The sequence below is a fragment of the Aotus nancymaae genome, unplaced genomic scaffold (assembly GCF_030222135.1).
Source record: "Aotus nancymaae isolate 86718 unplaced genomic scaffold, 86718_ANA_hifiasm-v0.15.2.pri h1tg000041l, whole genome shotgun sequence".
Classification (NCBI taxonomy): Eukaryota; Metazoa; Chordata; class Mammalia; order Primates; family Aotidae; genus Aotus; species Aotus nancymaae.
The window spans coordinates 6,424,190-6,451,869 of NW_026988455.1; the positions used below are offsets into that span (position 1 = coordinate 6,424,190).

Consider the following 27,680-nt stretch of genomic DNA (forward strand, 5'->3'; position numbering starts at 1 on the left):
CTGTTGATGGTCATTTGGGTTGTTTCCAAAAGACACTGCTAGGAACAAGTCCAGTCCCTGTTGTTTGGTGAGCATAGTAAGCATTTTCTTCCTGTGTACCTAGAAGTGGGTTTCCTAGGTCCGTGGCTCCCCATGTGTTCAGTACATTTCTTTCAGCAGTGTATGGAAGGAAGCTCCAGTTGTTCTGTATCCTTGCCACCACTTTGTATTGTTGGTCTTTTAATTTTAGCCTTTTGGTTTGTGAGTCATAGTAGCACATTATGATTTTAATTTGCATTTCCCTGATGAGCAGTGCCATTGAGGACCTTTTCATAGGTTTGTTGGCCATTTTGTGAAGTGTGTTTGTGTTTTTTGCCCATTATTTGAAAATTGGGTTATTGTCTTTTCCTTACTTGTAGGAGTTCTTTGTTACCTATATGTATTTCTTGTATATTGTGACTTGCTTTTTTAGTTTCTTAAAGTGCCTTTTGATGCCCGAAGATTGTATTTTAATACATTCCAATTGATCCTTTTGTTTTCTTTATGGTTAGTACTTTTTGTGTCCTATTTTAAAACTTTTGCCTAAGATTATGCAGATGTTCTCCTCTGTCATATCCTAGAGCTTCACTGTTTGATTTTCATGTTTAGAACTTTGATCTTTCTGGAATGAGTTTTGTTTATGTGCAGTAGGGTTCACTTAACTGTTTTTCCACACGGTTATCCTTTTGACCCAGCACCACTGATTGAAAAGCCCGCTTTTTCCCAATGATCTTTAGTGCCACTTTGTTGTAACATAAGTGAACATACATGTTTGGGTCAGTTTATGCCTGTTCTTACATGAGTACTACATTTCTGTAATTACTGTATTGCAGTTTTATACTAAAGTATTATACTAAAGTATTTATACTAAGTATTAATGTTTGGTAATGCACATCCTCCAACTTTGTTGATTTTCGTCAAGTTAGTGTTGACTATTCTTGGCCTTTTTGATTTCCACATAAATTCTAGAATCAGCTTATACATTTCTACAAAATAAAAAAATATATACTGTTTTTTTAAACCAGTATTTTTAAACTACTATTGGGATAACATAGAATCAGTTTAGGGAGAATTGACATCTTTATATCATTGAGTCTTCTAATCTGTGAATATCCATTTATTTAGGTCTTCTTTTCTCTCAGTCCAGTTATATGGTTTTCTGCAAAGAACTCTCTGTTGTGGTTAATGTGTGCGTGACTTTTTTTTTTATTCTTTTACTTTCAGTTTTTCTTCACGTTTATACTTAATGGGTTGGGTATCCTCCAACTTTGTCATTGTTCTTTGAGGAGGGCAGAGATTGGTTGGTGGTGTGACAATCTTTTTCTTTCAGTTGGAATGTTTTGTCTCTTTATAGATAGTGTAATTACTGATACGTTGGGGTTCGAGTCTGTTGTCTTACTGTTTGTTTTCTCTGTGCCTACCAGTGGTAAATGCCTTTTTTTCCTCTTTGTTTGCCCCCTTTCAGAATAATATGCATTTTTCTAAATTCTGATTTCTTCCTCTTGATTAGCTTGTTAGTTGTACATTAATTTACTATTCTTTTATGATTTCTTTAATACAAATTACTCTGTTTACCTCTTCCTGCATAGTGCAAGAATCTTGGGACATGTTAACTTCATTTACCTTTCTTTCAATTATTTTATTGTTGTATGTTTTAATTCTAGGTGTATTTTCATCTCCACAGTACAATCTCAGTATTGTTCCAGATAGTCCTTGTTCATTTAGATTTCCTACATAGTTGCCCTTTGCATCACCCTTCATTCCTTCTGCATCTCAAGGAGTTTTCATTAGAGATCGTTGCTTTTCTACCTGAAGAACTCCTTTCATTATTTTTCTTAGTATTAATCTACTGGTGACCAGTTCTCTCTGTTTTGGTTTGTCTAAAGATGCTTTTGTTTAGCTTTTATTTTGGGTGGATAATATCACTTATTATAAAATTTTAGGTTGGCAGTTGTTTTCTTCCAGCACTTTGGAGAGGCTATTCCATTGTCTCTGGCTTCCTTTATTTCTGTTGTGAAGTTAGCTATAAAGGTAATGTGGTTTTATTTTTCCCCTTTCTCTGCTTTTTGAGTTTTTTTAGTCTTTGGTTTTCCAGCAGTGTGCCTGAAAGAGTTTTCCTATGTATTTGTCCTCCTTTGGGTTGTAAGTACTCCTTGAAAATGGGATTTTTTTATCCCATGCCAGTTTTCAAAAACTCTCCACCTTTGTTTCTTCAAATATTGCTTCTGTCCCATTTTCTTTCTCTTATGTTAGATCATTTCACTGTGTTTTCTACATCTCCTGGACTCTTTTCTTTTTTATCATTTTTCTTTCCATGCTTTATTCTCAATATTTGCTTTTGATCTATCTTCCCATTCACTTTTCCTCTCTTTAGCAGTATCTATTCTGCTTTCAACCCCTTCAATTGAGATTTTAATTCTAAGTATCATATTTTTCAGTTTTGGAATAGTCATTTATTTACTTATAGTTTGTGCTTCTGCCAAAATTCTGTATATTGTCATCTAATTTCTTCAACATATTTATCACAGTTACTTAAAGTTGAAGTCTAGTATCCTAGTATCTGGATCACCTGTAGCCTGTTTTTATTGTCAGGTTGTTTTTGGTTTTGGTTTTTTTTTTCCCATCTCAGTTTATCAGCCATTGGTCTGTCTCCTTGTGTTTTCATTTTCTTTTTCTTTAAGACTGAACATTGGTATTTTAAATTGTAGAGATAATTTGAGGCCCTGAAATAATGTTTTTCTCCCTGCATGGGATTACTCTTTGCTCCTGGCAGGTAGTTGAGATAAGGACAGATCACAATAAAAATGCAGGAACTGAGCTGCACTGAAAATATGAGTTCTGTTTCCAGTTTACCTTTGAGGGTGTCGCCCTTGTGTATCCCATCTGAAAGGGTTTCTGTTTACCAGGGCTACTCTGTTTCTTGGGCTCAGAACTATGCTTTTTCTCTTCCTAACCCCATGAGATTTCAGGAAATTTTACTCAGCTTCTCAGCTTCTTGGCAACAGGTTACAAATTAGGAAATGCCTTTAGAGAAAAAGCAACCCTCAACATTGGACTCACCTCTCTGAACTTTCCTGCTTTTCAAGATGTTGGCCCTCTTTACCTTGGCGCCTTGGTCTTTCTCCAGTGCCTTCAAATAGATGCTTTGTATGTATGTTTTCTAGAGTTTCTATGTGGGAAGGTTGATTCACATTAAGTTATTCTGCCATCACTACAAGCAAAATCCTCTTTGCTTTGTCAAAGCTGTATACATTTATTACTTTGAAAATAAAAATTTAAAAGAGCACAATAAGAACACAAAGTTATAGTACAATATGTGTAGTACCTGCAATAATAAGAACGTAAAATTTGATCCCAGTGGAAGGGCAGGGGAAATTTTCAGAGCAGAATGGACACCTGGTGAGGGCTTCGAGGATTGGGTGGGACTCCTTTAGCATTCTAGGAGAAGGAAAAGTATGATGAAATTCTTATAAAATCATGAGGTAATAGGAGAGATTTAAATTGCAAAAATTTCTACACTTGCTCGAAATCTTGCCAGCTGTTGTGTAGATGATGAAATGCATAGTTAGCAGAGAAAAGACTGCTTTACAGGTTCCGTCATCTGATACTGATAACATCCAGGAAGACAGGCTTTCTAGCTGGTGTCTGAAAAGCAGCCTAGAAGTAGCCCCATTTAATTTTGGCAGGCATTGGAAGGCGGTTGCATAAGTGAGCACTGCATGTATGATGCCTTGAAGATGAGAGAAAAGAAGGCTGATGGAAGGAACTGAAGATGGTTAAAGTAAAAGGCAAAGAGGAAGTGAGGAGTAAGAGGATAGGGCTGAAAAGTTAGGCCAGGGTCAGATCCCTAAAGGGCCTCGTAAGCTAAAATAAGTGAGTTAACTTTAACTGAAGAATATGTGAACATGTTTTTCAGCTGTGGACACAGTTCAGATTGCTTTTTGTATAGTTTGCCCTTCCTCCTGTGTGTAGAATAGATTGGTTGAAAACAAAGTGGTAGGCAAGCAGGCTGTTGCATTAACCCAGGTAAGAGCTGGTAGTGTCCTACAGTGGAGACAAAGTGATGGACTGAAGAAGCAAAGACCTGATTGTTCTTGGTGACTGGTTAGAAGTTGGTGGAGATGGTAGCATAAATGATTCCAAGGGTTTGGCTCTATATCTGAATGAAGAGTTGTATGAATCACTGATGGGAACACAGAACCATTGATAGGAGTAGGGGAGGTGAAGTTCAGAAATTCTGGGTTCAGCACTAAATGTATTCCATTAGAGGCGCTTGGAGAATATGCAGGAAGAGCATCATTAGGCAGCTAGATCTTTGGCTCTGAAACTCAGTAGAGAAGTTTGGACTGGATGATGCAGATTTGAAAATTATTGGTAAAATGAAAATGATTGGAAGTAGATAAGTTTGCCAACAGGGAGTGGTAGAGTAAGAGACAGTTGATCAGTTGTAACTCTGAAGAACCTGGCTACTTAAACAGGAAACTGGCAATGGACATCTTTGAAAGAAAGAAGAGTACGGAGCTATGGAGAGGGCAGGAAAACCAGGAGAGAGGGATGTCTCTGGAGCCATAGACACAGTTGCTGCCCATAAAGTCATGTCACATGGGAGAGTTAAGCATCCATTCGCTTTAGGAATAAGGTTACTATTCTCCTTGTTGAAGGCAGTTTCAGGAAAGTTGGAGAATGGATGGGAAGCAAGGAAAGAGAGAGCATGTGTGGACAACTTCTCCCTGGATCTCAGGTTGCCCATGAGCTGCTACTGGGCTCCATTCTAATGTAAGTATGTTTCTGTTTGGTCAGAGTGGTGTACAAAATATGTTTCTGTATGGCTGATTACAGTGACATAGAACCCTTTGTAAATACTTTGGAACAGATAAAAGATTTGTGTCATACGAGGTTTTTGCCTTGTGAGCTTGCTGTGTGGCCCAATACTGTCTGGATACACAATCCACATGAATTCTGGTAAAGAATAGCAACCATTATGAAGAATGCTGCTATATTTGATATCACTTGATATGCCTTCATAAGACTCTGTTACTGAGTATAATTTAAGATCCAGATGGCAAGAGTACTGTGAAAGTAATCTGTGTTTTCAAAGGACTGTGGTTATTGAAACAGAAATCCGCTTTAGTATTTCACACTGGTGGTTCTGGCACTGTGATGCACACTTTGACTACATGAACAGTTCCATTCGGAGGGTGTTGTGTGCTTGGAGATCTGACTCTATAGTGATTACCATTGAGAATGTTGCTGTGCGTTCAGCCATGCACAGCCATGGGTGTTCGTTGGGCTTTCTGACCTCTGGTGGCCTTGCTTCATCCTTTTGATGGTATGGCTTCCTCTTTCCAGAAACCTGATCCCTCTCAAGAAGATCCTTGATGTGCTTTGAGATTTCACAGTGAATCATTAGCAGAAAACTTCATGGGATGGACCAGCTTAGGTTTTTGGAATTTAGCTCTTCCAATTTCTGTGTTTAATTGTCTGAGTCTATGAAAGGTTTTTCACTAAATGGATTTTGCATAAACATGTCTTTTCTAATTACATATGATAAATGATTTACCCCTCCAAACTTATATACAGCTCACATAGAAGTGGACCCAAGAGTCCTTATGACACATGGGAATACAAGAGGACAGTCTAGAAATCACAGCCTAGAATCTGCAATGGTCAGAGCTAGGAACTCAGCCTGTCCCCAAATCCATGAGAAACTGAGGCCCAGAGGGAAAAGGCAGCAGTCTAGACCACACAGCTAATCAGCAGCAGAGCCAGAGCCAGATGAGGTCTGAACCACATCTGGAGCTTTTCTGAGCAACGGCGTCCTTCAACCCTGTGCCAAAAGCTTAAGCGTAAAATGGAATGACCGTTCTCCTCGGATTGTTCCTGTCCTTCACCTTAGCTTTTTGTTTACCTTTGCGCTTTCTCTTCTGGGCTTCTCCTCTGCCTTAAAAAGCACTTAGTTTAAAATTTTCATTCCACCAGCTGTACTCAGAAGTGCCATGGGATAAATGATAGATTGGCAGCTTTGTAATTTACCTTGATTAGATCGTAGTTTTATATCCCAGCTGTGTGATTTACTAAATATTTACATATTAGCAAGTCTGCAGCACTGCAGACCTGCCTGCTTTTATGGATCTGAGGCCTTTCACACTCTATTGTATCGCACAGCCTCGTTCTCAGTGAGGAAAAGACCACCTGCTGTGTGGGTGCTGACTCAGCTGAAGCGGTGTGAAGACCACACTCACTGGTGCCTAGAGGCCTTCCAGCGCGGTCCTGGAAATGGTCATTTCAAAGTTGAGTGCAAGAGAGACATCGATTTGTGTATTTTTCATGTGGATCTTACATGTTCTAACAAAAAGGTCTCAAATACCCTAAAGAGCACTATAAAGAGTATTTGACCTTGAAGTGAGGAAAGCTCAGATCTAGCTCTGTTGCCGCCTCTAGAAGTGTTTGTGGGCAAGGTATGTCTCAGCACTAGGCTTGTTTCGTGAGATGAGCTCTAGGATACGCCGTTCAGTGAATCTCAGGCTTCTATGTGTTGTAGCGTCTCTAATGTTCATTCTCTTCTAGGGTGTGCCACGGACAACAGGCTAGGTAGTAAGGCTCATGTTTATTCCGCATGAGGTGGTGCTACAGCTTGAAAGAACTAGTTTATATTCATAGTTTATCACCAAATCCCATCATCTGTTAGATTGGAATTTGAAGATAAACAGGCACTTGACAAAAGAGGACATCTAAATGGCCATTAAGTGCGTGCAAAGGTGTTCAACATCATTACTCATTAAGGATATAAAAGTTAAAGCCTCCTTGAGATGCAACTACACATGCATCTCAATGTAATGCAGAATGATTACATTAAAATCTGATGCTACCTGGTATTGGCTAGGATGTAGAGCAACTGCAGCTCTTACAGATTGCCAGTGGAATGTGTAATGGTAAAATCATTCTGGAAAACTGTTTTTCTAGTATCTTCTAAAGCTAAATATATACTTACTCTGTGACCCAGCATTATAGCTCCTGGGTTTATATCTAGGAGGTATGATTCAATATGGCCACCTGAATATGCATATAAGAACTTCTTGGTAGATACATCCAAACAGCCCCAAATGGAAAACAACCCAAATATCCATCAACAGGAGAATGAATAAACAAATGTTGGCATATTTATATAGTGGAATACTATACAGCCAGAAAAAAAGAATGAATTGCCACACATTACATCTTAGCTGAAGTCTGCACCATTATGGTCAGAGAAAGATGGCAGACACAAAAGAATACATATATGTGGTTCTGTTAGCATGAAGTTTAAGAACAGGTAAAACTAGTCTAAGGTGATAGACATTAAAATGGTGATTACTTCTGGTGTGAAGGGAGTATTGACTAGAAAAGGGCACAATTGATGGTGGGTATGTGGCAGTATCCATATGTACCGTTCACTGATCTGCACATGTAGACTTGGTCACTGTATCGTATGTAAGTTATGCCCCAGAAAGACTATTGAGAGGAAAGATACATTTAAATGACCTCCAACAAACATGTGCGTGAACGTACCCAGGCGTGGCCATCTGTGTACTCACTCCCATAAACTTGGTGTTCTAGGTGTAGGGACATGTGGGGCAGTGGGAGCAAGGGAGGTTGGGGAAGTTAGTCTTTAGCATTGCATTTATTGTAATGTGTGTCTTGGTTTGGCCCAGAGCCAGGGGCATATGTTTCTGAAGCTACTTCTTCGAGAAACACAGCAATTTGAATTTTAGAAAAACTGGTCTGCAGCTACCCTTCTGTGCCAGGCCCTGGTCCAGAAGCTTATTCCTAAGTAAAAGGTGATATTTAGATGGAATCTAATTGCTTTCAACCCCAGGGGTGGCTGCTAGAGAGACGGCCCAAGCTCTGAAAACACTGGCCCAGGCCGCCCGGGGAGTGGCTGCGTCAACGACCGACCCGGCAGCTGCCCACGCCATGTTAGATTCTGCTCGAGACGTGATGGAGGGCTCCGCCATGCTCATTCAAGAGGCCAAGCAGGCCCTGATTGCACCTGGAGATGCAGAGAGTCAACAAAGACTGGCTCAGGTGAGGCTGGGAATAAGAAATTGTGGTTTCGTGGTCATCATTAACGTGGACATGTGGGTGAGTTGTTTCCTGGGTGCTTTTCCCTGATGGGAACACTGACGCAGCAGGTGTTTTTAGAAACTTCCAGAGGTCGTGATAGTGCTGGCCACACGTGTTATGCACTTTTGTAAGTCTTGCCTCGTATTCTCATTAATGTGTGATCTGCTTATTTTATTTTATTATTATTATTTTTTAATACGAGGTTTCACCATGTTGGTCAGGCTAGTCTTGAACTCCCAACCTCAGGTGATCCGCCCGCCTTGGCCTCCACAGTGCTTGGATTACAGGCGTGAGCCACCACGCTTTGAATTCTGTCCTTAGGAGTTTCAGAGCCAGGACATACATGCTTGTTCTGGGCCTGTGTGTGCTGAGCTATCTTGCTCTTCCTAGCCAGCGGGTGAGGTAGATCCAGTAGGGCTGGCCACCAGAAGTTTCCAACCCTGGCTCTCTGTTACTTCTTTGAATGATTCTTTGACTGCCTGATGGAACCAGTTGGCTAAGGAGCATCCAGGCAGAGTCCTAGACGTGAGGCTGGGAAGGAGATGGCTTAGGTTAGAGGGAATGACACCGCCCACCTCCAAAGACCTTACTTCTAATTGAGTATACCGAAGAATGCAAGCAGGGAGCCACTAAACATTCCTAAGCAGCGTGAGGGCAACTCCAGGTTGTGCTCAGAGCATCCCATTAGCCTCTGGGCAGAGTGAGTTTTGGGAAGATGGCCCCAGAGGGTCACTGAGGAGAAATTAACCACAGGCCTTGCTAATTGTGATCCAAAAAAACTCAAGGTCTCCCTCCACCTCGGTGACCTCAGCAGGGCTCCCAAGAAGGGAGATATTTCCATTTCTCTTGGTATAAGAAATGTTTGCTTTAGAACCTGACCTCATACTGGAGAGTTACATGTTTGAATCACAAAACAGTGGCTTAGCCTGGCTTTGGGAAACAGGAGAATGTGCTGTGTCACTGTGTCGGACCCTTTGCTGAGACAGAATGTTAATCCCAGTAAGAAGGTGGACATCTTCTCTGGGGCAGGGGGCCTGGACGAGGGGATATAAGACATGTGACAGTGGCAGGTGAATGCTGGTGGGTCATTTCCATATCTGTTTCAGCTCTGCAGATTGTCACTGCTCATTCCCAACAAATGCGCAGAAATGTTTGTACTTAAAGGTGCTTCTCTCCCTTCATGAATTCAGGTGGCTAAAGCCGTCTCACACTCCTTGAATAACTGCGTCAATTGCCTCCCTGGGCAGAAGGATGTGGACGTGGCCTTGAAGAGCATTGGGGAGTCTAGCAAGAAGCTGCTTGTGGATTCGGTGAGAGGTTCTTGGGTGGGGAAAGGACACTGGGGGATTAGGCTCACGTTAGGTGTGAGTGAAGTCTTCTTCTCTCCATGAGATCCCTGAGCGGCTAACCCTTCCTTTAGGAGTCCTGTTTTTCTCACCAGTCTTTGTTTTCCTTGTTTTGCTGTCTGATCAACCAAGTTCCCAGATGGAGCTTTTAAAGTTTACTTTTTCTTTGAACCCATGTTACCATTTCCTCTTGGGTCATCCCAGTGAGAGAGGAAGCGGGGTATGCGATCACCTAGCTTCTTATCACGACTTCTCAGTTAGTGACAGTCACGTGTCGGAAGGGTAATGTGTCCGAGACTCAATAAGAGAGCAAGTAGTCTGAGGAATTTCACGTTGGGGCCTGTTCCCTTCCCTGCTTTGTGAGTCTGCTGCAGAAGCGTTTGTGGTCATGCGTCTCGGTGTCTTCTCTGCACAGGTGTAGAGGCAGTGTATGTGGGTGATGAATAGAGTCTAGCTTCACTCCCTAGAAGTTTTCACAGATGGTTATCATTCTGCTAGATGACGTTTGTATTCTGTAAAAAAAAAAGTTATTACCAAAGACCACTAATAGAATTGGTGGCTATTAGTTTGGAAGAGCATGATTTGAAGTTTGATAGCATCTGCCTTTTAGTTTACAATGCTAAAACTTGAGAGTTATTATCTTAAGAGAGACAACATCAGGTAGAGTTTTAGAGAATGGACTCTGGAGACAGATTGCCTTGGTGTGAATGCTGTCTCTGCCACTTAGGAGACCTTGAGCCCCTGAAGATAGCTTACATTTTTAGATCCACAGTGTCTAGCACTGAGTAGGTGTTCGACATATTTAAATCAATGAATAAATGAATGTGTATGTTGCAGGTCAACCCTATTAATAAAATGGGCTGAGATGACTCAGAGCCTTTTAGTCGTGATGACTCAAATGCATCCCTGAAGAGTCTGTGTCCCCTCCACAATACCTTCCTTTTATCCCTCTCCTGCAAAGCAAAATGTCTCAGAGTGTGCTGTCTGTTCCCCATAGCTACCTCCAAGCACGAAGCCTTTCCAGGAAGCCCAGAGTGAACTGAACCAGGCAGCCGCTGATCTGAACCAGTCTGCTGGGGAAGTTGTCCATGCCACCCGGGGCCAGAGCGGAGAGCTGGCTGCAGCCTCTGGAAAGTTCAGTGATGATTTTGATGAATTCCTCGATGCTGGCATTGAGATGGCTGGCCAAGCTCAGGTGGGTATGGAGGTGGTTGTCTGGAGTTGACCTTAGCCTCTCCTGTCGGATGGACGATCCATCCCTGAGACTGACTGAGCAAATAGGAAAAGGGAACCTGGAAACAGCCAGGCCATGGTTGCATTCTTTTCGCTGCTTAGGAAGCTCATGCCCTCATGGGAATGGCATTCCCAAAGATGCTATCAGCTTATGCATTATGTGCTGTTAGTAATGAAGGATAACTTCTCCCACAATCCCCCAGCAGAATGCATAGTCTTACTATTTGGAGGGAGAAGAGGGGAAGGGAGAATGTTTAACAAAGATTAGAACAGCTCTTCATATGTAGGATAATACAGTAAAAATATATATGTATTTGAGGTTTAATGGGCCCATTCAAATGGTGTGTGTCTAATACCAAGTATCAAGTGATTAAAAATTTCCTCTTTCAGATGAACAGATAAACCCCTTGTTTAGAGCAAGGGAGCTTGCCTGATCTAGTGTCAGCTTGTGGAGCTGTTTTTTTTCTGCGCTCCTATGACCTCCCTGAAGGACATCACCAGGGTGTGTCTTCTTCTAGTAATTGCAAAGAATTGTTTCTCAGATGGCAGCCAGGTGAGAAATGTGTCCTTTCCTGAGTCAGGAACTTCAGGGATGCAGTGAGCTCTGAATATCAAGACAGTGCTGGTCGTTTGTGCCAGGCCGAGACGTACGGCTCCTTGACAACTCCAGCATTGTTGAGCAAGATGCTGGAATCGCTGCCTGCTCTTCGCATTGGCTCACGGCTCGCTCTCCTCCCACCCCGCTCCCCGCTTAATGCCTCTACTTGTGAGAAAGCACAGCTCTTGGCTGACCCATTTGGGGATGGATTTCTTTCCCTGTGGCAAGCATCTTGATCTGAGCATCTCTTTGGAGAAGGGTAGACACTGGTCAGTGTCTCAACGAGTTAGGCATCTGCAGGCTAATTGGATTTAACGTGATCTGTACAGATAAGGTGCCTCCGTGTCAGGATGCTGCTCCTCACGCTCTGAATGCTTCCTTCAAGAAATGGACAGGCCCTAATTGCTGTCTCCTTTTGACCTTCCAGACAAAAGAAGACCAGATCCAAGTGATAGGGAACCTCAAGAATATCTCGATGGCATCCAGCAAGCTGCTGTTAGCTGCCAAGTCTCTCTCTGTAGATCCAGGGGCTCCCAATGCGAAAAATCTCCTGGCTGCAGCTGCAAGGTAGGAGTCAAAATGTTCCAAAATGTGGTCCAAAATGTGCTTTCGTGTGGTTAAACAGTGTCATTGCAGTCCGAAGATGTGCCTGACATCCTCCTACTTTTCCTGAGCAAAGAATTGGTGCTGTCCTTAGGTCATGGGAGGTGGAGCTGAGAGTTGGTGTTTTATAAAACTGGCTCATTTCCATGTTCTTTCCCCACTAAAAATATCTTCTGTCTTCTCATAGAGTCTTTCAGTAGAGACTGGCTTAGACTTCAGTTCTTTTTTGACTTGTAAATGCAATGGATGAAGTAGATTTTTTTTTTAAAGTAGTGTTATATGTTTCAGATTATAAAATAACATATGCTTCTTGAAAAATCAGAAAACACTAAAAAGCATAAAGATGAAAAGCAGTGCTCAGCAAGTCATTCAACAGACATTTATTGAGCCCTTAACTCTGTGCCCGGCATCAGTGTGAGACTGAATGTAACATGTTGTATCTGTCACGTAGGGAAGGCTCCACTCTAGGATGAGTAGGGAGGCAGTGGGAATAAATTGTTTTTGGAAATACAGTAAAACTTGTGTGTGAATTTCAGATGATTCTGGTGTCCTTCTTTCCTGTTGGTTTCACCCAGGGAAGTGGGTAAAACAGTACAGTTTCTGCTCTAGGACCACAAGTTAGTTCAGTAACTAGTGGTTGAATGTTGGTAGGTGGACCACTGCAGCGACAGCCCAGGGAGATCTTACATCAGCAGCCCCTCTTTCATGCTCCTGAACCCAGAGAGTAGGGTTGTTAGGATTCTGTGGTGGTGCAGGCATGTTTTCTTAGCATTATTTAACATCACATTATATTTAAGAAAGCTGACAATGGAGAGAGATTAAAAGCAGGACCATTAGGGGATAGAGAGTAATTGGAAGCCTTTTCAAAATGTGCAGATTGGTGATTTTTGGAAAAAAAAACTTGGTTTTGTTTGTTTGCTTTGTGTGTGTGTGTGTGTGTGTGTGTGTGTGTCTTTATATCTCCCCTGGGAGCTCAATGGCTGTTTTTAAAAGAGACCTGAATTGTATTCCAAGCTTTAATACCTGAATAACTCAGTCACATTGGTCAGGTTGCTCAGCCTGTCTAAACTTTCCCATCTGCAAAGTGGGGGTGTGAACTACATCATCCTTAAAGCTCTCTTGAGCTCTCAGCACATAAGATTTCATGGTACTCGTGGTCCAAACCTGTCCTTCCTCCCTTCTTGGCTTGTAGTGTTGTTTGTGTGTGTGTGTGTGAAGCTTAGACACTGTCAAAGCAGTTTCCTTGCACACCCTCGAGTTTCTTCATTTACTCCTGGAAGGTACATCTTGACTGCAGACAATAGCTGGAGCCACTAGGGGACTGGAAAACTATCTTCCCATCTCCCCATCTCATGTCTCCTTTGTGACTATTCTAGTAAATAAGTGACCTCCCTGATGTCAGGAGAGATGGGAGGTGGGGATGGGGGTGGTGTCTGTTCTGTTGAGCAGCTGTTTCTGATAGAAACCCCCCTCTCCATCATTCCTTTTTTTCCCACAAAGAGCATTTGGATAAGGCAACTGACATTTCCAGGTATCTGAACTCAGATGTTTTTCATTATCTTCAATTTTTTGCATCATTTCAAGATTACAGTTTCCAACTTGGAATGTGTTCACTCTCCTAGATTGTGGGAGGGAGGAGAATGTATAAATTGCCCTTTCGAAAGCCAGATAGAAGGAAATAGACCCGGAAAGAATATTGCTGGTATATGGCTCTGTGAATAGCTGCAGGCCCCCTGGTGGTGGCTTCGAAGAAAGGACCTGGGGAGAAGGGAAGAAAAGGCTTGCTTTGCCTCTCTGTCTTGGCTTTTAGCAGTTAACAGAGAATTCCCAGCCTGGTGGTTTCATAGTCAAGTAAGCACTTAAAAATCGTCACATGAAAATGATTGTCTCGGGATGGAACTGCTGCAAGAAAACGCTGGCACGTTCTCCTTGGTTTCTTGGCACATTTTGGCAAGCTTGTGCTCCCTGGGGCTGTTTCTCAGCAGAAACTCCAGCCAGGTCAAGTGGGTCAGGCAGGCTCCTCTTGGGACACAAAACTCTGCCAGGCTGAGGTTCATTCATTCATTGTCTTATTCTTTAACGTCTTCATTACATAGATTTTCATCACAGGCCTGATAGGGGCAAGGCCTGGTGCTGAGTGCCCACTGTGAATGAGACAGGAATGTGGCCCTGGGGGAGTTAGGCAGGACTAACCGCATGCTCCCTCACTTCATCCGGGCCTAAAACAGTCTTGCATAAAAGTGCACAGAAAGCTGAGCCGCAGGGATCTGATCATCGTAGTCCTCAGTCTTCAGTCCTCTGTCCTCCCTGTTCTTGAGACTGTCAGGCCCTGCCTGTCCTTTCTTTGTGTGTCCTCAGAGTCCCCAGAAATGCCACTGCGGGGACCCAGGCCTGGACCAACTCAAGCCTGTCCTGCTCCTGTGTCAACAGCCTTGAACCCCTTCTTATTTGTGGTCTCCCTGGTCCTTCTTGCTCTGGGAAGAAAAGGTTTGCTTCTGGAGAAAAAGTAAAGGATGTTTTTTTCTCTTTTTTTTTTTTTTGAGACAGAGTCGAATTGCTCTGTTACCAGACTGGAGTGCAATGGCATGATCTCAGCTTACTGCAATCTCCCCCTCTGGAGTTCAGATGTGATTCCCCTGCCTTAGCCTCCTGAGTAGCTGGGACTGCAGGCATGTGCCACCATGCCCGGCTAATTTTTTATATTTTAGTAGAAATGGGGTTTCACCACGTTGGCCAGGATGGTCTCCATCTCCTGACCTTGTGATCCACCTGCCTCAGCCTCCCAAAGTGCTGGGATTACAGGTGTGAGCCACCGCGCCTGGCCTCCTCTGTTCTTAATTTTGCCTCTGAGCCTAAGTATACTTTGGGACCCTAGCCCCTTGGTTTTGTATCCCTAGGGGAGAGGAAGTCATCTTCTATTTAGTGTCTGGCTTGTTCATCTTCTTCCCATGTAACTGATTGGGCTCTGGCTCTTTTCTGACAAGTTGGGTGGAGCTGGAGACCCGTTGTCTTCCCCTTCATCAGCCTTTTCCCCAATCAGGGACTGGTCAGGTGCTCCCTAAACTTAGTCAAGGAAATGGAAAGCTAGCTTGCAGTTTCAAAAAGGAAGGGGATATCCTACCTCTGAGCACCTTCCCTGAATCACTGCTCACCACCACAGTCATCCTGGCCAGGACTCCAGAACTGAGAAGGCTTTAGGCCCACAGAGGCCAGCATCAGACCCCTGGGCCAGGTTTCAGCTGCTTTCCAGTCCTCGGAGGGCACTTCCTAGGAACTTGCAGGTAGCATCTGCCTCCCTGGCTTCCCTTTGGTCTCAGGTTCTTGCTGGACAGGCCTCCTCCTGTCCCCAGAGACCATGAAGACGGATGGTCCAGCAAGCAGCACAAATGAGAAGAGTGCGTCTGCTCTATAAACAGAAAGGTGTACAAGAGACCTTTGCTCTCTGTGGGTCTTACCTAGAATGTTTCCTTCTCTCTATCCAAATCAGGATCTCACTTAGCCCTGACGTTTCCAATCGCTTCAGTCCATATTGAGCCCTCCCTTCCAGGCAGACTCTGTGCCCTGTGACTGGGGCTTTCATTTCCTTCTGGCTCCCTGTGAGTCCCCACATGTATCTGGTCCCCTGCTCAGCAATCCATCATGTCCAGCCTGGTGTCCCACCCTGGCACTGCCTTCTTTCGTGCAACTTCTTTGGATCTTCTCTTCTCGTTGTCTTGCCTTTTTGATTAGATTGCAAACACCTTGCCATCCTAGAGAGCTATAAATGATTATTTTTGTTACTTTTAATTGTTACTATTATTTTTTTAAAGATGGAGTCTTGCTGTGTTGCTCAGCCTGGTCTCAAACTCCTGGCCTCAACCTCCCTAGTAGCAGGGATTATAGACACAAGCCACCATGCCTGACTAGATTATTTTTTAATCTCCGTGCCTTGAGCATAATGGGACCCAGGAAATACTGATAGGTGGATTTCTATTTGCTCTTTCCTCCTTTCCCAGGCGCCTCTTCCCTGGAGGCAGGAAGAGAGATGTCTGCTGCTGCTTTTTACCCTCTAAGCTCCTGACTGGGTAACTTGTGCTTAATAGGTGATCAAAAGCACAAAGTGGTTGATTTTCTTCTCACCCTCCACCCCAATTCTGTATCTACTTGAAACTTCTAGCCAGAGCTCTCACATTTGCATTGAATCAATTCAGTGCCTCTGAACACTAAATGGTTTTTTTGCCTTAACCTGTTTTAACCATTGAAGTTGTAGATTCCAATTTTTAGAAACTGAGAGTAGTGAGATAAGCCTAGATGAAAACACTGTCTCTGGATGGTAGAATTATGGATATTTATCTTTTTTGTATTTTTAAAAATGAACTTGTATAGCTTTGATCATTAAAAGAAGATTATAAACAAAAATAAATAAAAGTAACTATAGTTCAGGTCTATTTAGGTTTACAAAGAACAGAGACCCTTCTAATTTTGGCCATATTTTTTATGATAATGTAAATTGATTAATTTCTAATGGGGGTAGATTTATTGAAATTTTTTCTTTCAAAATAACATTATAAAGTCCCTTCACATTTTAATATATGTCATTCTGTCATTTGCTTTGTACATATATGTTTATTTTTTAGATTGATAGGCCTATTCTATTTATGCTATTTTGTAAATTTTATTTAATCTTGTAGCGCAAATTTTCATCTATGACATTAGTAATATGTGATTCGCTGCTTTTAATGGGTCCTCAGGATTTTGTTGTGGGCTGTATATTTATTTAATCCTCTTTTGTTACATATTTGGGTTGCTCCCTATTCTTTACTCTTATAAACGACTGCTGGAGTTTAAAACATAAATATTATATTTCATTGTCAAATTTACATAACCATTTGCCTCTGGACCACTTAGCTGCTTATTTAGCTATGTAATCTCGACTGTAAAATGAGTTATGGGAATTCATGATAGCTAAATAATGCTTCTTAGTTCTGGATCAGTATTACCCAAGCACCTCATTTAGACACGCGGTGCTGTGCTGGCACTTTTGTGGATTACCCAACCACAAACCCTTAGTCTGTTGGTTTTTGTCCCAAGTTTTTATTTGAAAAAATTTTACATCCATAGAAAAGTTTAAAAGATTAGTTGGCAGCTTTCCCATAGCTATATATCCTCTGGATTCACCAATTATAAGCACTTAGTTTTTAATGGAAGAAACTTTAGTAACAAGGTTTTTTTTTTTTTTTTTAAATACAGATAAATAGGAAACACAGAGAGAATTAAGCTAAATAGAAAGATTCTGTGACATGTGGAAATATCCCCAGATGCTCATGCTATTATAATGTTACATGCCAGCCTGTCCTCCCAGAAGTGTGCCTCAAGACCACCACCACATAGAACAGGGTGCTAGACTCCCCAAGCGATACTTTAAATGCACACATTGAGGACCACAATCCTTGGAACTAGGGATTGTCTGGGTGTCTCCTTATTCTCGTTTTCCTTTGCACCATAGAGAGCACAGTGCTGCCCAGTGACACTTTAATTAAATAGTAGTCCCCAAATAAATGAATCACCAGAGTCAATCTTACAAAAACTATGTTAGAGTTTTTCCTATCACCCTAGCTCAATTTAAAATTGAAAGCAATATCTCCTCATCAAATAATTAAGCTGATTGCATTTCTACATTGGCAACATCATTTTCTGTCTAATTTGATATTCTGTGGGAAGCTGCAAAGCCAATTTAACTAATAAAATGAGGCATCTTTTATATTAGTGTTGGTGATTAACAGCAATATGTGCCTGTTTTATTTTTGTTTAACTTGTCTTTTAGCTGCAGTGGTTAGAAACTGAGTAGGAATTCTGGGCCCTGCCAGAAGTGTGGACCAGTTATGACACTGCAGAAAAGAATTATGTCTTTGGTTTTTGAGTCAGATAGGCATGAGTTTAAGTCTTATTTCTGCCGCTTATTTGTAGCGTTCTCTTTGGGAGTTAGCTCGGATTTTTCATTTGTAAAATGCATGGGTTTTCAATTTTAAGATTTAGTATAAAACTACTCATTAAGAGAGTGTGGTATTGACCAAATATCCACCACGTAGATCAGTGGAACACAGTGCAGAGTCCAGAAGTGGACCCACACAAATGTGGTCAATTGATTGTCAACAAAGTTGCAAAAACAATTTAGTGGGGAAAAGATTGTTTTTTCAGCAAATGGGGCTAGAACTATTGGACTTCCAAATGCAAAAAAATTTTTAGAAGAACTACGACCCATATCTTATACTTTACAAAAAGTTAACTACAAATGGCCATGACTTTGAAATCCATGTCATTACCTGAGACAAATTAAACAAGACCTGCCCGGGTAGAACAGAGTCCTTGTCAATGTAGAAAAAACAGGGCTATCTCTTATGTTCTAAGAATAGAAGCAAGTGAAGTCATACAAGAGTCCCTAGTTTATTTCTGTTCATGTTAACAAAGAAAATAGCAATTTTATTGAATAATTTTGAAGTAGCTTTAGGAACCAGTCATTCATATAGAATTCAATGGAAGGAAGAAATTTTAAAATCATAGGCACAGTTTACTTTATGTATTTTAAAATGTTCAAAATATTCAAATTGTTCAGGTTATCTTATTCCTTGGGGACTGCTGATAAAGGGTCTTAAATAGTGCTAATATGCTTGTTGCAAATTCTTTCTTATGAATGTATTAACTTTCCTAGGAGAACTACAGTTGACCCTTGACCAATGCAAAGGTTAGGGGCACCAGTCCCTGCACAGTAACAAATTCGTGTATAGTTTTTGCTTCCCTAAACTTTACCAATAGCCTACTGTTGACTGGAAGCCTTGCTGATACCATAAACAGTTAAAACATACTTTGTATGTTATATATATTATGTACTGTATTCTTATGATACATTGAGCTACTATCAAAATGATAAGAAAGAGAAAATGTACTTTTCACTAAGTGGAAGTGGATCATCATAAAGGTCTTCACTGTCATCATCGTCTTATTGAGTAGGCAGCGGAGGAGGAGGGGTTCATCTTGCTGTCGGAGGGGTGGCAGAGGTAGAAGAGTTGGAAGGGGAGAAAGGAGAAGTGGGCACACCGGTGTGACTTTTACTGGAAAAAAAAAAAGCACCTATAAGCAGTTTTGCACATTGCAAACCCATATTGTTCAAAGGTCAACTATATTAGGACCCCTTATGGGTCTAGCAAATGAATAATCAGAGGCAAGGTAGGGTTTTTCATTCTGTCTTCCCTGGGTGTGGTTTATTTTTGGTTGTGTAGATCCTCTGTGGAAGAGTTCTCCTGGGGACCCGAGCTGAAATAGTGAATTAATTGTATTTCTGGTGAGCCTGTAAAGCATTGTAGGGGAAATTACTGCTGATCCTTAAAACAAAATTCTGTTTCTGTTACAGAGCTGTGACAGAGAGCATCAATCAACTCATCACTCTCTGCACCCAACAAGCTCCGGGCCAGAAAGAGTGTGATAATGCCCTGCGGGAGCTCGAGGTAGGTCCCTGGGAAAGTTGCTGAGGACTCGAGAGAGGGAGAGCCTCTATGTCTGTGGGTCTGTCTGTCTGTGTCTGTGCCTGTTCTTTCCCTACAGGGCTAGTTTTCTCTTCTCTGTCCTTGCCTTTTATCTTTCCTCGGAGGCTGTTGAGGCCGAAGTTCCAATCCAAGTGGAAAGAAATGGAAGAAAAACTAGATTGAGTGGAATTACCGTTCCTTCTTCTCCTTGTTCCAGTAGGATGAGATGTATTTTGTTAAATAATTCTTTATTACAAACAGGAAGAGGCCTGTGGTGTTGGGTGTAGGCTGAAGATCAGCAGTTTTTACATAAAATGTATTGGAGAGATTATTCTGGAACAATTGGGAGAGAGCTGGAGGCTAGGATAGGTGTGCTTTTGAGTCAAAATGATTTTCCCATACATTGTATTCTGTACCATATAGGGGGCATGTAAGAGGAAACCTAGCACTAACACTACTTACACAGTCGAGGTGGCTGTGCGGTCCCTGAGGGCCCAGAACACAGTGCGGGTGCTTTTCATTTTATGTTCATACTCATGTTATTTATACTTGAAAAGTTAGGTATCCCCATAGAATGTGTGTGGGTAAACATGAGATCAGCGTACCTACTTGTATGTCCTAACCTGCAGTCCTAAGCAGTGCAGGTTATACTGAGATGCCAAATCGGTATCTCAGTAGATATGGGTTGGTTGTCCCAAGGTCCCTTCCGTTTTCTGAATGATCAGTGTTGGTCTGGCATGGTGGGAATACCCACTGCAGCTCCTGAAGTTTGACTGAGGCCCTGGTGCTGGCACTAGGCCATTGTGCACAGCTGGAAACGAGAAAGGGATTGTTATCACAGGACCGAAGTATTCTGAAAACAGTTGAGAATGTTTCTTACGTTGGCTGAATTACTACCCTGTTCTGCTCTGTTCACATTTGCAAATATAAATATGTGGGCTGTTGATCTAAATGAGCTCTCTTGGCCTAGGTGCCAGTACTCCATCCCTTATTGATATCCTTGGTTGAAAAATTATGACTACTGTAGGATTGCTGTTACTAAAACAATTTTGATACTCCCAAGGAGTGGGAAGAGGTTCTTGAATGAAATGAGCTTATTCCTTTCGCTGCCCTCTTTCCCTCCCATCTTTAACAGCTCAGCAGTTCCCCTTCCTGATCTCCCAGCCCCCCGCCAGCCTTTGCAACTCAAATGACTGTCTCTTTGTTGGCTGTGTCCCAAAGGCTGCTGGGTCCTAATGCACATTCTCACTCCCTGGGGAGGAGGCTGAATGGCTGCATCCCCGGGAAAAGCCCCTTACAAGTGGTGATCAAAGGTCCTTACAGTGCCATGACAGAGCTAGCACTGGTTTTCAGTGGCAGTTTGGGGGAATTATCTTCTTTCATGCCTTCCCATTAAAATGTTCCAAAATTGGAAAAACTGAGCGTTCTTACTAGTCATGAAGAAATGAATGAATGACCTTTTGAAATTTAAACTCCTGAGAATTATCTTGCAGAGAAATTGTGCTAATTGACCATGCATGTGTTGCCTTGTATTAATGTTCTAATTTTTTTTTAATGTTGTCCTTCTGTGTTTACTTTGTTTCTTCTCCTGCAAAACAAAACAAGAGATTCTCATCTCTGGCAAAACTAACCAGAGATCCCCCTCCCCCATAATGACCATTGTGTTGCTGACAGGAAATCCGAAGTCAAGATACCATGATCTAAATTTTCAAAAATCTGAGTAAATGATTGCTCATGACCAGACATCTGTATATAGAGGGAAAGTTGATAGTCAGTAGTTTGTGTTGAATTTCTCTTGCTCTGTGACATTGTTTGCTTTTTATGTTGTGTTCTTCTGTAGACTGTGAAGGGGATGTTGGACAATCCTAATGAACCTGTTAGTGATCTCTCTTACTTTGACTGCATTGAGAGTGTGATGGAAAACTCCAAGGTAAGATTGCCTGCGCCGTAAGTCAGAAGTTAACGTTGCTCGTCAGTGTGGGGAGAAGCTTAGACATGCCTTATGTGCCTCTGCCTGTGGCTGGTTAGCAGGGCTAGCCGCATGTAGCATGCAGCCTTGTTGTGGAGCCCATTGCTCGGGAGCTTCTTGAACTTGAGGGTGCATCAGAAACACCTGGAGGGCTTGTTAAATACAAATTGCCCACCCCCAAGTTTCTGATCCAGTAGATCTGAGATGAAGCTGAGATTCTGCATTTCTGACCATCTCCCAGGTCCTGCCCCTGTAGTCTAGAACCATATTTTGAGAACCATTTCCCCTCTTTTTTTCACAGAGTGGTCTTAATGTGAGTCAAATTTTGTGTTTTCTACACTGGAACTGATCTGGGAAGTCCTTCAGTGACTTGTGTGGGATCCTCTTAGGTGTTCTTTTGCAATCTATTCATGGCATGCATTCTCAAGGAGAGTGAAATCGTTTTGTTTTGTTTTGGCAGGATGTTGGAGAGGTGTTGAAAAAATCTAAGATAATACGATGGCTTGTTACTCCACTCCTATCTTAACCTTACTCAACAAAATCTTATTCCTTGGTATTTGACTTGGGGGAAAAAAAACTGAAAAGGCTTCTTAATGGAATAATAATGAAAAAAATAACTGTTGAAAAACACTCATCTGTGGTAATCATACCAGTGTCTTTTGAGAATGCCTTAAAATCAGAAGGTGAAAATGAAATGGATGTTGAGTGAGCTGTTGCAATCTGACTTTGTAGTTGAAACATGGTCACTTTTATTCTAGCGGGGAAACATCTGCATTGGTAGTGTCAGAAGGACTCAGTTTGATTTGGGCTAAGACTAGAATTTCCTCATGCAGTACCTTTCATGGAATTATGGATTGTCTAAGGGAAGGATGCATGCACACTCAGATCCAAAGAAATGGTTCCTTCTTAAAGAGGAATGTGGGCTGAGGAGGGAGGGGGAAATATTGTACATAAAACTACGCTCTACATTCTTTTTTTTTGCAAGTCCTTATGTAAAATGGATTATTTTTTATTTCTAAGCAGTTTTGGGGAATTTATTCCCATCCAAGATGGCTTACTGATAAATGGTCTCTGCTTTGGGTTCTAGACTTGGCAATACCATAGTCTCTCCAAAGGGTAAAACATCCTTTAGTTCCATCATTGTTGCCCAGGAAAATATGAACAGCCCTACTGGGACATAATGAGGTTCATAGACAAGAGAACACCAGATTTGCATTGGACACCCTGTTACTTGCCCATGTGACCTTCTCTGTGACCTTGTACAGGGTGCTTGACCACTCTGGGTTGGATTCTGAACACTAAAATCTCTTTCAATTCATACTGTAAAGATCTCTAAAGAGAGAATACACCACACCCATGATTTTCAGTATAAGGCAAACTTCTTAAAGTGTTCAGGAAACACACATAACAAAGATCTCTATTTGAATTTTACTGTCAATAACGAGGTAAGCAATATCTGGAAGGGCGAGTCTCCTGCTTTCTGTTTATGACCTCACCTACAGCTTGGTGGATATGATTTTTATATTCTGGAACTAGTTCTCAGTTTAGACCGTTTACCCATGAGTTGCCTTTTATAGACTTTACTGTATTGTCTATGTACATTAACTGTATCTCCTTGGAATATGGATAACCTTGGGGTTATACTTCCATTGTACATATCTCTGAAATGGAAATGATGTAATTCTCTTGTATCTCTTCTTCATACAAATAAAGGAGAAAATGTCAAATGTTCCAAATTAAGTGGCCTTGACTGTTAAAGTTGGAGTGTTGCCTCCTTTACCCCTTCGTTTGAAGAATGCTGGATAAAGAATGTTGCTGGCCATTTGTTTTGCAGGTTCTGGGTGAATCGATGGCAGGGATTTCACAGAATGCCAAGACTGGGGACCTCCCTGCCTTTGGGGAATGTGTGGGGATTGCATCCAAGGCTCTCTGTGGGCTGACAGAGGCCGCAGCCCAGGTAAGGTGCTGGTCCTGATGCAGCCATGTGCCTTGTGCCAGATTCCTGTGGGATGTGTAGGGGACCTCCACCTGCACCTCTTTCTCCAAGTGCCACCACAGGAACCACAGGAAAGGCACTGGCTTCTGTGCTGGCTGGGGCATTTACACAAAACATCAGCCAGTTACCCACCAGGAGTAGAGCAGCTGTGGGCCAGGCTGGGGAGAATGGCAAGACTCAGTATAGACCCAGCATATAGGTTCAGAGGCCAACTTTGAAATTGTTTTAAAAGTTTTTATTATTGGTAAATTGTCTGGGGTAGAAAAAATAAGCAGTACATAATTTAAATTTTCTGAGGCTTTAGAATTGCAAAAATGTTAAGTCATGCTGTTTTTAGGATCAGAGAGAGAAAAAGTTTAGATGTCATCATGGAGAGACATGATATGGCACGTTCCTTGCCCTTCTTTGACTATCCGACGTATTTTCAATGATTGACCTTAGATTACAGAAGCTTCAAAGATATCAGCATCTGCTTTAGATATCAAAGAGAAACATCACTAGTTTAGGGGATGAAATTCTCTACCTTCTCGGGGGAAATGAATTCAGATCAAAATCCCAGCGCACAGATTCATTTTTTCTGTTTTATTTATATGGCTGACACATCTGAAGGGAATGCAAAGAGAAGACCTTCCTTTGTGCCCTCTTCTCCTCTTGGGAACCAAATGCTGTCTTTTTTGTTGTTGTTTTCTGGGCCATCTTACTCAATTACCAAGTTAAGATCCCTTCTGCTATTGGAAATACTGACCTAAGCAGTAAGGACATGCTTTGGTAAGCTATGAGATGAGGAACCCTAGGAGAGGGCAGGCTCCGAGGTTGGCTGACCCAGCAGCTCCACGCCATCAGTCTGCAGGCACCTGCTGTTTCTTGCCTCTCCTGTCTGCCAGCCAAAGAGTCAGCTTCATGCTGAGGCTGGGCAGCCTTGTGATCACAAGACGGCTGCCAGAGTAGTCAGGGCTGCGTTCATCCATGCCCCAAAGAAGAATTTCTTGAGGCTCTCTCTTAAGAACAAGGAGACTTTGTTCTGTGAGCCTGTGATAAACTCCTGCTGGCATGTCAAGCTGGCATAAACCTGTTCAGTACTACAGCCTTATTGGTGAGCGGGATGAGATGACCTTGACCAGTTTGCACTAAGGAGTGCCTGAGTGTGACAGCTGCATGTGTAGTGCGGACCATCGTCCCCCATAAGCTCACCTAGGAGCATGGAGCCTGAGCAGTGGTTGTTTTCCTTCCCTTTCCAGGCTGCATACTTGGTTGGCATCTCTGATCCAAACAGCCAGGCAGGCCACCAGGGCCTAGTGGACCCCATCCAGTTTGCCAGGGCTAACCAGGCCATCCAAATGGCATGCCAGAACCTTGTGGACCCTGGTAGCAGTCCATCACAGGTAACTATTGGGGAGGATGTAAGATTTCAAGCCCTTATGCTCCTCTGGGTAGGTTGTGGGAGACTGAGAAATTAGTAAAGAATCTTGTTCTTTCAGAGCTTGCAAAGGCAGCTAAATGCCAGCACTGTAGATAGTGATTTGGGTAGGGGCAAATACTGCAAAATGTGATGAATCTGGAAATTTGTAGGTGCTTTGAAATGGGGTGCCAGAAGGCAAAAGGAGTGACCTAATCACAGTAAGATTCACAAGGAGTCTTCATTCATTTCAGGGTACATGCACTGAGGGCTTGTTCTTTGCTTAGCTGTAAGGGGTCAGTGTGCATAAGGCCCCATTTTCTACTCCCTTGGCTCTTAGTCTGTTGGGCAAAGTTTGGAAAATGCAGTGATCAGGACACGATGACAGTGCCAGGGATGTGCAAAGGAAAATGTGATTAATTCTCCAAGGCGGCTGTCAGGGGTCACTTCACAGAAATGGTGGCACTGAGCCGGGCCTCAAAGTTGGGTCAGAATCCGTAGCACAGAAAGAAGCGAGAGTGACATTTGAGGAAGAGCTAGTATGTGTGACATTCCATCACACCCGTCATATCCGAGTGGCATGGGATCCCAGTCACTTATTAAAACAGTGTGTACCGAAAGGTAGGAGAAGTGGCTGGAATGGGGGTGGCGGAGGCAGTCTTGTTAGCGACATGTCCACCATCAACCTGGGGCCCACACTCTTGAGGGTGGAGAAGGACCTGAATCAAGAAGGAAACACAAGGACCATATGGACCTAAAGCAGGCCCGAGAGTTGGTGTGTCTGGGAGCCCTTATCCATCCAACAAGGCCAGAGGGGTGTTACCAGCCTCAGCAAAGCGGAACAGGTGGATTCAGGAGAGCAAATGAGGTGGGGCTGCGGGGTGGAGCCTGCAGAGCTTCCTGAGCCAGACCCCTCATAGGTGCCAGCAGCCCTCCCATGGATGAGGAGGGCTTGATAAGTGTTTTTCCCGTCTGGATCTGGGTTCTCCAGTGTGGTAGCCACTGACTACCTGTGGCTGTTAAGCACTTGAAATGGAGCTAGTCTAAATTGTGATGGGCTGTAAACATGCAGTGCACACTGGATTTCAAAAACTTGTATGAAAAAACGATTGAAAATCTCATTAATAGTATTTTTAAATTGATTATATGATGAAATATTTTGGATATACTAAGTTAAATAAAAAATTGTTTCACTAATTTTTCTTGTTTCTGTACTTATTTTAAAGTGACTACTAGAAAACTTAAAACTGCCTATGTGTAGATCTTGTAGATTCTATACCCTGGACCTCCTATCTGGGGTTCCAAAGGCTAAGTTGATTCCATCTCCTTTACTACTACCTGGGGCTCAGCCTAGCCTACCACTATGTCAGCACGTCCTTTTTTCTTTTTCTTTCTCTATTATCTTCGCTTAATATTTCTTGCCCTCCTCTTTCTTGGAGTGACTTTGAGGGTGGCAGAGCTAGACATGCTTGTAATTACACAGGCTCTGAACATGTGAGTTGAACAGGAACCCAGGGCTGAGGACCAGGGCAGACCTCTCTGCACTGTAGCATGGGGTGCCCCCAACCTAGCTCCATGCTTTGTAGGTCCTGTCAGCCGCCACAATTGTTGCCAAGCACACATCAGCCTTGTGCAATGCCTGCCGCATCGCCTCATCCAAGACGGCCAACCCGGTTGCCAAGAGGCACTTTGTCCAGTCAGCCAAGGAAGTTGCCAACAGCACTGCCAACCTGGTGAAGACCATCAAGGTAGGTCGCTGGACGACAGGCCTTATTAAACTCAGTGACTCCTGTTCTGGAGGGGAAAGAGGAACAAGATTTAAGCTCTGCTGCTCTCCTTGTCTAGTGAAGCTTAACTTCTAATTCAGTCTTATGGTTTGTGTCATTGAAGAGGCATCGCTTACTAATGGAGATACTCATCATGAAAAACCGACAACCTTGGTCTCTACTAACCTTTTGGATGGTGGGGAGGGAGGCCTCCCCAAATTCTGTACCTGAGGAGCTTAGGGACAGAACTCTGGTGGGGAAGGGCTGATTATAGGGCCACTCTTGGTACTATGCTTGCATAGCAAATACCCTGTTTTTACTTAAACAATATGTTTACTTGCAGCATTTTTGAATGGGCTGATAGAGGACTCTGCCATCATTGCTGGATATATCCAGACCAAAAAGAGTAGGTGGAAGGAGAAAGGAATGGGAAACTGTGGAAAATCACTTAAAACATTTTAATTTTTCCTGTGATACTAATTTTGTTTATAGGTGTTTGAATTTTTTAAGTGGAGCATCAGCTTTTAAAAACAGAGCATCTAGTGTTCCTAACAAATTCACTTTTGCGTTAAGGTATACGGGCATGTGGCAGGTGGGCAGGGTTCACTTATAAGAAGCAAGTGAGAATCACTAGGCTGTAGTAATTGTAGGTGGGCAATGAAGCCACAAACGCAGTCCGCCCTCACCTGGGACCAAGCAGGCAGCAGGCAGCTGACAGCCTGGATAACAGACCACAGGCAAAAGGTTCAGCACCGTCTCCCCAGCTCCCTCGACAGCCCCAGCCTTCAAAGGCATTGTCATGGGAGGCAAGATACCAGTTCTGTGTTAAACCCAGGATACCGCTGAAGGGAAAGACATTGAAGGAGTTAACACTTTTTACTTAAGGGTTTTGTATTCATTCAGATGGAAGGGTTGGCTTTGCTGCTAGCATAGTCCTGGAGTAAGAGGACTTTTCCCAGTTCTCTCCAGAGGATAGGACACTGCACACCTCATTTTATTTTGACTACAAAAAGCCAGTGCAGTTGCAAGCAGAAATTAGTCAGCAGGATGACCAAGCAGAGGCAAAAGGAGAGAACACCCAGCCCAGCACCAGTTGGAAGCTGGCGGTCAGCACTTGGGGCTCGCACCCCAGTCAGCAGTTTCTTAGCTCTTT

At 42.7% G+C, this 27,680-nt stretch overlaps 1 protein-coding gene across 7 annotated transcripts in view; it reads left to right on the forward strand.

The window, feature by feature from the left end:
• TLN2 (talin 2) overlaps positions 1–27,680 on the forward strand; it is a 464,397-nt gene that overhangs the window by 348,640 nt on the left and 88,077 nt on the right. For all 7 annotated transcript variants that reach the window (XM_012443139.2, XM_012443144.2, XM_064361373.1 and 4 more), the window contains 9 exons: positions 7,874–8,082; positions 9,312–9,431; positions 10,465–10,662; positions 11,726–11,865; positions 19,289–19,382; positions 21,241–21,330; positions 23,204–23,326; positions 24,604–24,747; positions 26,348–26,509. In XM_012443139.2, the coding sequence (XP_012298562.2) occupies positions 7,874–8,082; positions 9,312–9,431; positions 10,465–10,662; positions 11,726–11,865; positions 19,289–19,382; positions 21,241–21,330; positions 23,204–23,326; positions 24,604–24,747; positions 26,348–26,509 (1,280 nt within the window). The remainder of the gene's footprint in view (positions 1–7,873; positions 8,083–9,311; positions 9,432–10,464; positions 10,663–11,725; positions 11,866–19,288; positions 19,383–21,240; positions 21,331–23,203; positions 23,327–24,603; positions 24,748–26,347; positions 26,510–27,680) is intronic.